Consider the following 12,517-nt stretch of genomic DNA (forward strand, 5'->3'; position numbering starts at 1 on the left):
GGGCCGCTTTAGGCCACCCCAGCCCTTGGCTCTCCCAGCCCCTCTGCACAGGTGGGCTCATGGGCTCCCTAGACACTGCTGCCGGGAGCTAAGGTCACCTTTGGTTTCCCCAAATACCACTGCAAAGAGCCTTGAGTCACCTTTGGGCATTACAAGCCAAGAATGGCCGCATTGTGCAAAGAGCCCTGCAAGTTTCAAAACTCAGGGTGTACCGGGCAGGCTGCAGCAAGTACTGTGAGAATCCATCTGGACCCCCCTAAAAGCCTGGCCCAGCTTTCTGCAGGAGTAGAAAAGGGACCCAAAGAGGACATTCTGCCACCAGCCTGCAAGCCAGCTTGCTGCACTCACTGGGCACTGGTGCTCCACTGGAGTTGGTAGGTGGAGCTACCAAGGACAGAGGGGTCAATGCCTTTGATGTCTGTTTAAAGAGCACTGTGTGTTCTGTGTTTGTGGCCAGTTGGCGATAGCTGCCTTCTGAGAGAAGGGTGGGCAGTGAAATACTGTCAGGCAAGAGCAACTTTCTGAGCTGAGGCCTCACTCTCACCTTCTAGGCTCCCATGCCACACCAAAACCTAGCTCAGCAGAGACTTCTAATCAAGGGGGGAAAAGTTGTGAATGATGACCACTCAGTTATGGCTGATGTGTATGTGGAAGATGGAGTGGTGCACCAAGTGGGACCAAACCTAAAGCCTGAGCCACCAACTGGACTCGTTGTGCTGGATGCGACCAACAAACTGGTGATCCCTGGGGGCATTGATACTCATACACACATGCAGTTCCCTTTTATGGGCAGCAGGTCAAAAGATGACTTCTATACTGGAACAAAGGTGGGTGAACATATGCATGTCTGGGTGTGCAACTGGGCTTTCTCAGAAAGGAATGTCTGCTGGTTATTCAATGTTAGTTCTAAAAGAAAGACTATGACTCAAGCACAGGCAAGTTACTGTCCTTTGGCGGGACATTGTAATTAATGGGTACTTGGAGGTCTACCATCCACCAGTATGTTATTGGGGTTTCCTCAAAAACTTTTCTGGCTGTAGGTGGAAAGTGTTAAGTGCAGTCATTTACCCTGTCATGTCATACCCATGCAGGCTACAGTTTGCCCTGGTACATGCAACGAGGTTCAGAGTTTTCTGAGCAAAGGTTAACTAAAGCTACAGTTTAACTGCCTGGTGCACCGGGAGTGCTTCTGTGGTAATCTGGTCCTTCTTCTGTGTTAGCATGGAGGAATGCAAACTTTCTTCTGTCATTCACTTCTGACCTTAAAAGTATCTAATTTCTCCTAGTTTTATACTTGGAGTATTTTTTTTATTTTTTTAGCTTTTTCACTGTTCTCATTACATTCCCTGAATTAGCACTGTACCAATTACTAGTATTAATAGTACTATGCATCGTCTCCATACAGTAAAAATACTTGTACAGAGCTCTCTAAAATTTGTAAGGCACTTTTCTAAAAGCTTTGGCTTTGCTGTGCAGGGTGAAATCAGTTGCCCACAGAAGTTACCACATTGCCCTGCTTGGCTTGTCCATTAGCCAGCACTCTCACTGAGCCTGTTGCATCCTATCCCTATTACAACAGAACTGGGGTCAGCTAAAAAGCAATAGAACATCCCTTCTAAGGAAATGGATTTCACTGATGTGCATTTTTTCTGATGTGCAAAATACTAATTTGCCTCTTTGAAATAAATTAAATTCAACTCCTTTTAACAAATAGTCTGTTGCAGTAACCACACAACTATTAAGAACCTGTAAAGTTTGCCATTTTGCCTAGATCAACCCTACTTTTTAAGAGGAAATTTCATTTCTTCCATGCCCCACCATGTCATAAGATTGTCTGAGTGGTGTAATTGTACATTTCCGTATTGCTAACAAGGATTTGGCTTTTTTAATGTTGAGCATGGAGTACCAAAGAGAGAACTACAAATGACCTGTATGCTATACTTAATCTACTGGCATATTTCTTACAATAACAGTATTTATTCCAACTCAAGATAGATTTCCTAGTATTGCTGCTGCATTATAATAAACTGGAATTATTCTGCAAAACTTTGACAAAAAATACTTTTGCTCATCACGGCAGATCTTTCCTGCCATACCAAAATGGCTGCTATGTCAAATATAACATCTCTGCAATCCAAATGTAAGATATGATGTAAAAAGAAAGCTACAGCGTTGAATTTCCACCTCCATAACTGGTAACTGGAAAGGGATTATGAATTTGATCAGGGGAAATTTTTTCTTCAAGCTAAGTCTGTTCTGTAGGTATCTCATAAAAATTAGAGAATCTATTATTATATGGGTGTAACAATGCTGTCCTTTTTAGATGGCCATAGACAAGAAATATTTTTGAAAAAAATTACACGTACCGAAATGGCTTCCACAAGCAGGTTTTGGATTTCACACTCCTTTTTGAGATAAATGGAGGAAGAAAAAAAAAAAAAATCTATGATATCTGTCCTGCCTGTCTACAGACGTCACAACTATGTTTCCTGGCTGGATGAAGTGCAGAATTTAATTTCTGGAATACTTAGTGTACATGACTTAAATGACCAAAGAGACCGCATCTGGAATATTGTGTCCAGTTCTGGGCCACTCAGTTCCGGAAGGACAGGGAACTGCTGGAGAGAGTCCAGCGTAGGGCTACAAAGATGATTAGGGGAGTGGAGCATCTCCCTTATGAGGAAAGGCTGAGGGAGCTGGGTCTCTTTAGCCTGGAGAAAAGGAGACTGAGGGGTGATCTCATCAATGTTTACAAATATGTAAAGGGTGAGTGTCAGGAAGATGGAATTAAGCTTTTTTCAGTGTTGACCTGTGATAGGACAAGGGGTAATGGGTGCAAATTGGAGCATAGGAGGTTCAAGGTGAATATCAGGAAAAATTTTTTTACTGGGAGGGTGCTGGAGCACTGGAACAGGCTGCCCAGAGAGGTTGTGGAGTCTCCTTCACTGGATTCATTCAAAACCCGCCTGGACGCCTTCCTGTGTGATGTACTCTAGGTGGTCCTGCTCTGGCAGGGGCGTTGGACTAGATGATCTTTCGAGGTCCCTTCCAACCCCTATGATTCTATGATTCTATGATTCTATGATTCTATGATAAATTACACAAATATATATGTATATATATAATGTTTTGTCATTTTCTGCAATAAAACTTCATTCCTTTGTGAAGACCATTTTTGTAAACTAATTTCCAACACTATTTTTAGAAATTTGACATCACAAGTGAAATTAAATGAATGCAATTTGAAGCCAGATGACAATTTTGTTTGACAGTAGAGAATATGTGAGAGGAACCGCAACAACTGTGGCTTCCTCTTAGGACGCCTTCTTAAGGGCTGAGTGAACTCATTCTTAAAGTGCCTCCACTGACTTTAAGGAAAGACAAATATACAGACTAAATCAGATATAGGTGCCTACATCGTGAAACTTGCAAACTTGCAAAGATAAGTAATAGTTCTTTTTAAGGTTTTGAAGTTTTTTGAATAACTTTTTGAGGCGCTGGACAAAGAAACTACAAAACAGAGACTGCATACACAAAACACCATGTCTCTATAGTCACTTTGGTGCCTAAAAGAAGACTCTAGATCCAGCCTAGTCATCAAATGTCAAAATGTTAGATATTGTGGACTTTCTTAACCCAGGTCAAATTACTACAAGTGTTCAGAACTGTTTACTGGAGGTCATTATCTGACAAATATTTTGGTGAGAGAATCAGGGAGACAGTGTTGTGTTCCAACTATTGCAAAATATGCTACAATGATTAGCTAAGATTTACCATGCAGCTGAATAAATAAAAGCACAAAATACCTCTATTTTTGTGAAGAGAGGGGAAAGAAGATGATGAGGGAGGGGGAAAGAGAGGAGCTGTGGAACCCATGAGTTTGGTTTTTTTTTTTCTTAAGTATAAATATTCTTCAGTTTTAAATCCTCTTTAACAAATAAGAAGTCAATCTGTCTTGTTGAAAAAAATTGGAGAGTTTGGACAACTTCTCTGGAAAAGAAGTTTTGCTGAATTTATCACAGATAGACAATTATGTCACTCTCCAAACTTCTTTTGCAAAATATACTGACATATTTACAATTTTGCTTGTGATTGCTAAGTGAAGGGAAGGAAGGGACTGATTGATCTAGAAATAGGAAGAGTAGAGTAGCATAAACCTGAGCTGTGTATATTTTGATCGGAATTGATCATACCTGTTATGCAAAGGGATGTTGTTCAGAGCGATAGAGAGGACTTGTGTGGCTAATTTGGAAAATTGCAACAGTTACAGGAAAAGAATTTCTATGTTGGATGGGTTTCTGTTAGTTGTGGGTCTGGTTTCTGGGAGTGACTAACAAAGATCCTTCAAAGGAAAAAGGAAGTAATAGTACAGTTATCTGTAAAGGACAGTACAAATTATTGGTTAAGAAGCAATTTTTGATCCTCATAACATAAGTAAGAGTTTTGCTTATTTACTTGTAAATGTTTATATGGAGGATATAAATGCCTCATCCTATTTAAAAACCTGCTGTGCAGTTTTACTAAATGATACCCTGTCAGTAATAAACATCATTTTAAAACATTAAAAATCCTTTAGATGCTAGACAAGAATTTGGGATTTTCACACTGGACTTTCAAACTGAATGTGGTGGTGGTGGTTATATATTTTCCCCTTAATAATTTTCTGTCACACAAGCTTGTTCTTTTGACTTTGTAGACTCTGAAGAAGCATTTCTGAAGTTGACTGTGGTTCCCTGGTGGTCTTCTTTCTTGGTGATCCCACTCACTTCAGGAAGCTCACTGATGCGTGAATACTGGAGACTTATCTCTAAATCTTTCATAAGATTTTGTGTGTGTGTGGAAAATTCCTCAGTCTGAGAATTTCCCTGTGTTTCTCCTGAATATCTCTTTGAGAACACCCTTCTCAAAGGAGGTGAAGTTCATCTCCATAATCATTTTGCTAGTGCAGACTTTACTCTGGGAAACTCTTCAGTGGCTTTTGGCTTTTTCATGTGTCAAGATTAATTGCTGCACAGGGAATTAGAGGGGGTTGAAGGAAATTTGCATTCTCCCTGATTGCTAGGTACTCACTTTTCCTTTCAGGCTGCTATAGCAGGAGGAACCACCATGATCATCGACTTTGCCATCCCTCAGAAAGGCTGTTCTCTTACTGAAGCCTTTGATACATGGAAAAGCTGGGCAGACACTAAAGTCTGCTGTGATTATTCACTGCACGTGGCAGTTACATGGTGGAGCAACCAGGTAAATGCAATAGCTGATTTTCAATTCCATGAATTGATAATGTACCTGCTTTGAATTAGTCCTCACATGCTAAATATAACTTCCTGGCAGTGTGATAATTTATGTTTCTGTGTGTAAAAACTACTTTTGAAGTAGTCCATACTTGTCATGCATGAGTGTTTTAGATCACTTAAAAGAATTTGTAGGAGTGCAGTTTAACAGAATGTGGTGGCAAGGTTCACTCTCTTTCTTACTGCACAGAGGAAATGTACAAGGGTAAACCAAGTCAGAATCTCTTTGGAATTATGTGCACAGAGATCAGAGATGTGGAAAGGTAAAAGAGGCCCTCCGATTGAATCAGGTTCAGAATGGACCTTGTTGTTTTCTGAACTCAGAGAGGTGTCTAGGTGCAACTAGATCTACTCATGGTCTCAGACTTAGTCAATGTTTTATGGCTAAGAGGTTCTATGTGTTTATGGCTGAAGGACTGTATGTGTTACCTCAGTTCTTTATATCATATAGTTAGGTTTTCAAAGTTTCAGCATGCTTATTCCAACTTCATTTACCTTCTGTGCAGGTGTCTGATGGTAGTTCACTCTGAAGTTCAAATCCTAGGTTTCCCAAAGCAGACTCCCAGGCATGGGATTTTATAAAACTAAATAATTTGATAATGTGGTACAGTAGCAGGGTCAGCTCATGCAGAACATCTTCGGAAGGCGATTCCACAAAAGATGAAGGAGGAAAGGAAGAACCCAAACAAAGAAATTCCTAGGCAATTACACCCTTATGGGCTATTCCCCAATGACAGATACGTGGCAACTGGGCTGCATGGCAGGCAACTCTGCCCTTGAGCAGGAACGTCCCTCATGTGACAGTTTGATCCAGTAGTAATATTTGGGTCTAGGGTCTTCTTGTTCCTCAGTAGGTCCGAAAAATGTTTCTGGTCTGACATCTTCTGACATGGTGAATTAATTCACTGTCTCCAAGCAAGCCATTATCTTGTCTAGTTACACCTGCTGTTGATGGCTGTGATGCTGTTGAAGCCTCCTTAGCTTCTGATTTACACAAGTTCTGGAGGCCCAGTTTTGACTAAGGAGGTGCATGTTCATTAAATCTAGGAGGAAATTTACAGCTTGCAGTCTAAGGCTTCAGCAAATCTAGCTATTCATGCTAAATAAAGCTAAGCAAACAGTATACTAAATCACACAATATTTAAGTAATTAATTCTACATAAGCTAAACAACTAGTGTCTCTTAACATTGGAAGACATCCCTGCTCAAGGGCAGAGCTGCCTGCCTTGCCGTCCTGTTGCTGGCCAGGAAGAATTCAAATTAGGCACATCCACTGATTTGTTGTTTGTAAAAGATCTCCTTGCTGGAGATCAGCGTCAAAGAAGGCTCACTTAAGCTGTCATGTCATATTTATGGGATAAAGTGTTTGGTAGTCCAGTTGCACACAATGGGAAAGGAAGGCATGAGACTCCTTGTACCCACAACTTTGTTCGCTCTGCTCCTTTTTGGGTTCCCTAGAGCAGTTCTTGGCTCAGCTACAGCTGAGGCCTTTGCCTCCTTTGGAGCCTATACCAAACTGCTGCTGGTTTGGTTAAGGGAGGCTGAGTGCATCCATCACAAGACCCTTCTAAAAGTACATGTATTTGAAAAAATAGTCTTTAGATAGCCTGTATCTTTGGATAGTAATGCACAAAATTAAAAAAAAAGAAGCCGTTGTACCAAGACCAAGGGCAGGCAGGCCAGAGGGGGCAAGAGCTGTTCACATAAATTTTGCCTTTTCTTATTTGAACATGTGAAAATCTATCTTCCTGTTGAATCTTGGTGTTTTCTTTTCTTTTTTTTTTTTTTTTTTTTAGTAGGGGTATGCATGAAAAATATGCTACTTATTTATTTGTAAAGGAAGGGTTCTGTTCCTGGGTGACTGCAATAATATCTCCTTAAAGTAAAGCAAGACTGGAGCAAATAATTACTTCAATGTGAGATTATCTAAAAAATCTTATTTGGAAATTGCATAAGGGAGAATTGTCCCTGTTGTGTGAATGTTTGCTGATAGACTGAAAGCTTTACTGAATAAATTAACTTTTCAGGTGCTTGACATCTATCTAAACCTGACTGATATATACAGGACCGCTTTGGATCCTAAGAGAATGTGTATCAATACATAGATACATTAAGTAAATGCCATTTTAAAATATTAGTACTTCCTTTATTTTTTAACTTTAAAAATATATAAACCAAAACCTTCACTCTGCAAACACCTCATCTTTGGTATTCTGTGCACTATGCCCTAAATAGACTGACTGCAGCTTCTGGCTCAAAGCAAAGACATAAATTCTCTAGTGAAGTCTGAGGAATGTGCACTTGAAACAGCCTTAGCAGAGAACAGTGAAATTGTACTGAAAAATACAATAAAACCAGGGGGTGTAAATCAATGAAATGTTCTGGTTTATGTTAAGACGTTAACAGTTTTTAAAGGCCAAAATTTAAAGAAATAGAAAGGTCTCATGTTTTGTAGCTGTAAAAGATCTAGGTAAAGCAGACTGATTTTTCTTGCCCTTCTAATTAACTAGGATCTCAGGTTTTAAAGTATTGATTAAAAATGTACATTCTTTACAATGCCTTCCTTTAGTTACAGTAAATTGGGAAGAAAAAATAAATGACATGCCTTCATATTTGTGCTCGAGCAGAGCCTTATGTCAGGTATTTATTTGCTTGATAATTCCCACTCAAGATATGCTCCCATCCCTCCTCTGGATAAGTCCAGAAAATTTCCTTTCATTTTATATCATTCTCTCACCTTTGCTGGGCAGAACCAAGCAGATTATTAGAGAGAAGAGGAAAAAGAACGTTTCACTTTTTGAAATGGAAATTCTAATAGCATCACGGATACAGGTCAGTTACTGTCACCATCATTTTTCTGGAAAGGGAGAGCCAAAGTTAGGTAATGGAGAATTCTAACTAACCAGTTGTACAAGAAACCTTTGGGCTAAAATTTGCATCTGTCTTTCTTTGGGGCATAATATTTTGCTGGGCTTCACAGAACCTAGAAGAAGAGAATCCTATCAAGGAGTGCATACAAGAATAAAGGCAAGATTGCATCTAGACTTTAAGAGCCATTTTTTTGATGAAAAAATAGTTGAAAGGTCTGTGTGTTGTTTAGAATCAGGATGCAAGCTGTAGGAGATAAGATCTTTTCTGTTGCTTTGTTGCTTGCCAGAAACTGAAGCTCATTACAATCAAATTTTGAAAAACAATTTTGCACAAATCATTGATTATAATATTGGACTGGGTGTTTTTAACATCAGGAGATTTATATGGGATAAAATTCTGCTTCATTATCTTTTGTGGAAAGCATTATCTTTCTGTAATTAGTTTGTGCCACAAATATCTGCACTGCAGCGGTACTGTGTTATATGCATTGAGGATCAATTCGATACAAGAAGAATAGTATGTCAGTCTTTAAATATGTGACTTGAGCTGTTTGGACTGAATGTATGTTTGATGGGTGAGTAAAGGTTCATCCTTCGTACTTAAAATTTCTTTATACAAAATTATTAACAGTTAAATACAATATTGCTGTTTTTTGAAAACTTATGTCTTTCAGGTGAAAGAAGAAATGAAAAGTCTTGTTCAAAACAAAGGTGTCAACTCCTTCAAGATGTTTATGGCCTATAAAGATATATACATGGTCAATGACGAGGAGTTATATGCAGCCTTTTCCTGCTGTAAGGAACTTGGAGCAGTTGCTCTAGTCCATGCGGAGAATGGGGACCTGATTGCACAGGTAGGTATTTGACATTTTCATGTCCATCATCACGAATATAACTGTCCCTGTTACCAAAGCACTTCAATAGATGTGTTTGAACCATCACTGTATCATAAGGAAAGGCTTTTCTACCCTGTTTTATTTCCAGGAAACTGAAGACAAACATCCAAAATCCTAGAGGATACTTGTGGTGGGCTAAGAAATTGTAACCTGGAGTCCTGGGTTAATGAGAGTTATACTTGCAGTATAACAGATATACTTGCAATATAATATGTATACTTGACGGAGAAAGAAATGACAGTCAGAGCCTATCAAACAAGTCAAAGGGGTAACACTTGGCCAAGTATTTAGATGTCACATGAGTGATGTCTAACCCTATGTCTCTGCAAACATAGTTGACTCATCTAACAGGAAAGAACCCAGAAGTATAGAGAAAGCCTCAGTGGCTGGGCACAAAAGTCTCAGCATCCCTCTGTGCGTAGTTAGCCTCACTTCACGCTCGCTGCTGCCATCGTAGTGGTGTGTGGAGGCACTGGGGGCATAGCTACGCTGGTGGTTTTGAGCTCCTTCAACTATTCTCATCAGTAGTGCTTTGAGTCTGCCCCAGGTTCCAGTAGGGCTTTTAAAAGCAGTGATTTATCCCTGCAAGACAGTGGATTGTGTTCTCTGAAGTCACTTAAGTATTCTGAGACCTGTGTTTATTGAGAGATATATTTTCATTTTCAGATGACAGAACCATGACTTCCCTTGAAAAAAATTGTAACTGCCTTGTGTTTTATTTTTTCTCAGACTAGCTACAGTGGCCGATTTAGGTTCCATTTGGTTGGTAGCATGTTCTCAAAATGATAGTTACACTTTAACCGACTCTTACATGTTTTTGTGTGGTGTTCAGGGTGCAAAGAAGATGCTGGCTATGGGAATAACTGGCCCTGAGGGGCATGAGATGTGTCGTCCTGAAGAAGTAGAAGCTGAGGCTACGCAAAGAGCAATTACCATAGCAAATGTTGTAAACTGCCCCCTTTTTGTCGTCCATGTGATGAGTAAATCTGCAGCAAGAGTGATAAGCAATGCACGAAGAGAAGGTAAAAGTCCTAATTCTTTTATGCTTGGGCAATGGCATTGGAGAGTCATGGAAAACCAAACATAGTGTTAATGTCCTACTTGTCATGGGTGTCATAACCCTCAGAATACGGGTGAATATCTTAGAGTGGGATGTCTAAACTGTGTGAGTGTTGTGGGGCCCAAAGAGAGCTAAGCAGTGTGGGGGAACAGCAACGAGGATTGAGACTTTCCTTTCTTTCCAGAGCAAACTTTTTTCTCTTTTGTACTCTACCTCCAATGTCAAAGTGGTGTCCAGGACAGAATTATTGCATTAAAAATGATGCAACCAGTACAAGACAATATATGTTCTGCTATTCCCCTCCCTTGAGTTATAGTCTGCAAACCTTTACCAGCTATTTAGATGAGAAATTCTACAACAGAGACCACACCATACTTTTACAGACAGTGCCATGACGTGACCAGGACTCATATTGACTGGGCACTGTCATGGTTTAAGCCCAGCTGGCAACAGAGCACCACGGGCCCTCTCACTCACTCTTAGTCCCAGTGGGTTGGGGAGGAGAAAATATAACAAAAGGCTAGAGGCTTGAAACAAAGGACAGGGAGAGATCATTCACCCACCAGTTATGGTCACAGGCAAAATGCAGATTTGACCTAGAGGAGAAAAACATCAGTTTAATTCATTACCAATTAATTCAGAATAGGAGAATGAGAAATACAACCAAATCTTAGGAACACCTTTCCTTCACCCCTCCTTTTTTCCCAGACTCAGCTCTGCTCCCAGTTTCTCTACCCTCTCCCAACGAGTGGTGCGGGGGGACAGGGAATGGGTACATTTATGTGGAATATGTGTTGATTATGACTTCTAGTGAGACTTATAAGGAATTCAAGTTCATAAAAGAATCTACCAGAATATTTTTACTAGCACTTTTTGCTACTGTGCCTTATTTAATTCCTCCACTAGGTGACAGTGCTGCTGGTAATGTGGATTATATTCTTACATTCACAGCTGTGGCATCAACATTAACTAGAATGAAGCTGTAAAAACAGTTAAAATACCCAGATTACAGATGCAACACTGGCTGTGAACATAAAAGAGTTAAGATAGGAGGTCATGTTTTATAACACATTATTCCAGTAAAAAAGCCCATGCTGATAGTAAATAATGTAAAATATTGTTAGTCATGTGTTGTGAGAATAGTCTGCCGTGCCGGTTTGATAACTGACTTGATATATAAATGCTTCCTTGAGGTGTAAAAACAAGAAATGGGTACAACTTAAGCTTATTGTGGTGCAAATTGGATTTTATAGCTTCCTGGGTTGATGCAGCTGGAATAATCAGTGCTTTCCTTTGTGCACAGCAACATATAACATCTTTCTGTAATTAATTTCTATTCACATGGAAGTATACTGTTTAAGGAACAGAAATCTAGGACTGATTGTGAAATTTTGAAATATAGCTAGTGTGCCACAAAAATACAGGCAACAATTATCATTTTTTTAATGAGACTTATCTGTATGAATTCTGGCCATTAGAAATCCATTGCTGTTAGTTTCAGTAAAAGTTATTTTCCATTCTTCAATTAAAAATGGTAATACAAAGCATGGAGTTCTGCACACACACACACACAAAAACCCTCAAAGTACTGTATAAGTAACATAAATAAACACCAAATATTTTGCTGAACGATATTCAACTTGGACAGGTTAAAACCACTCCAGTGTGTAAACTCTTAAATACCAGAAGGCCCTCAAATGTTTGAAATATTCTCTCTAATGCAGTTTATTAATCTTGTCCAGATTATTTCTCTATCTCTTGATGCTAACTTCCTGCTGTTTACAATTGTGAAATTCTTCATGTTCCTTTCCAAGCACTTAGCATGAAGTACAGTGTGTAGGTGCCTATTCGTCCCAGCCCATGTCAGAGGAAAACTGATATCCCTTCCTATTCCATCACTGACCTCAGAAGGGGAGAGACTGATCCCCAGTGAGCCTAAGCTATTTTCTGGGTGACAGTGTGATACGAGAATTGAAGCATTGCTTCTCAGATTCTGTGGAATGATGATGTTCCTAGTCAAAAAATGTAAGTCAGAGCCAAATTCCTTGTCCCTCATTGAGCTATACAAAGTGAAAAGTAATGTTAAAGGCCCAATACAGTTTGCTGAAGACAGTAGGCATAATTCTGTCATCTTCAGTGAGCTATGTCTCAGACCCTAAAGGCTAAAATCAGTCATACAGACTGTAAAAGGATACTTGTTCTTACACTAGAGTAAGCAAACTTTAGGGGATTCACATGAGTGACTGTCTTTCCTTCCCCCCTCCATGCCAAAGTTCGTCATCTACGTCTGATCTCCAGAAACACCACTCACTTGAAGGAAATCTCCAGATTGTAGCAGCACGTTTTTCATGTATACCAGTAATAGCTACAGTGCTGTTGAATATTCAGCAGGAAACCCAA

At 39.6% G+C, this 12,517-nt stretch overlaps 1 protein-coding gene across 1 annotated transcript in view; it reads left to right on the forward strand.

Moving 5' to 3' along the window:
* Positions 1 to 430: 430 nt before the first annotated feature.
* Positions 431 to 12,517, forward strand: part of DPYS (dihydropyrimidinase) — a gene marked incomplete at its 3' end in the record, with an annotated part of 19,318 nt that continues 7,231 nt past the window's right edge. The window contains exons 1-4 of the mRNA XM_008947421.1: positions 431 to 827; positions 5,083 to 5,241; positions 8,836 to 9,015; positions 9,890 to 10,079. Of these exons, the coding sequence (XP_008945669.1) occupies positions 558 to 827; positions 5,083 to 5,241; positions 8,836 to 9,015; positions 9,890 to 10,079 (799 nt within the window). The remainder of the gene's footprint in view (positions 828 to 5,082; positions 5,242 to 8,835; positions 9,016 to 9,889; positions 10,080 to 12,517) is intronic.

The sequence above is a fragment of the Merops nubicus genome, unplaced genomic scaffold, assembly GCF_000691845.1.
Source record: "Merops nubicus isolate BGI_N331 unplaced genomic scaffold, ASM69184v1 scaffold37129, whole genome shotgun sequence".
Lineage (NCBI taxonomy): Eukaryota > Metazoa > Chordata > Aves > Coraciiformes > Meropidae > Merops > Merops nubicus.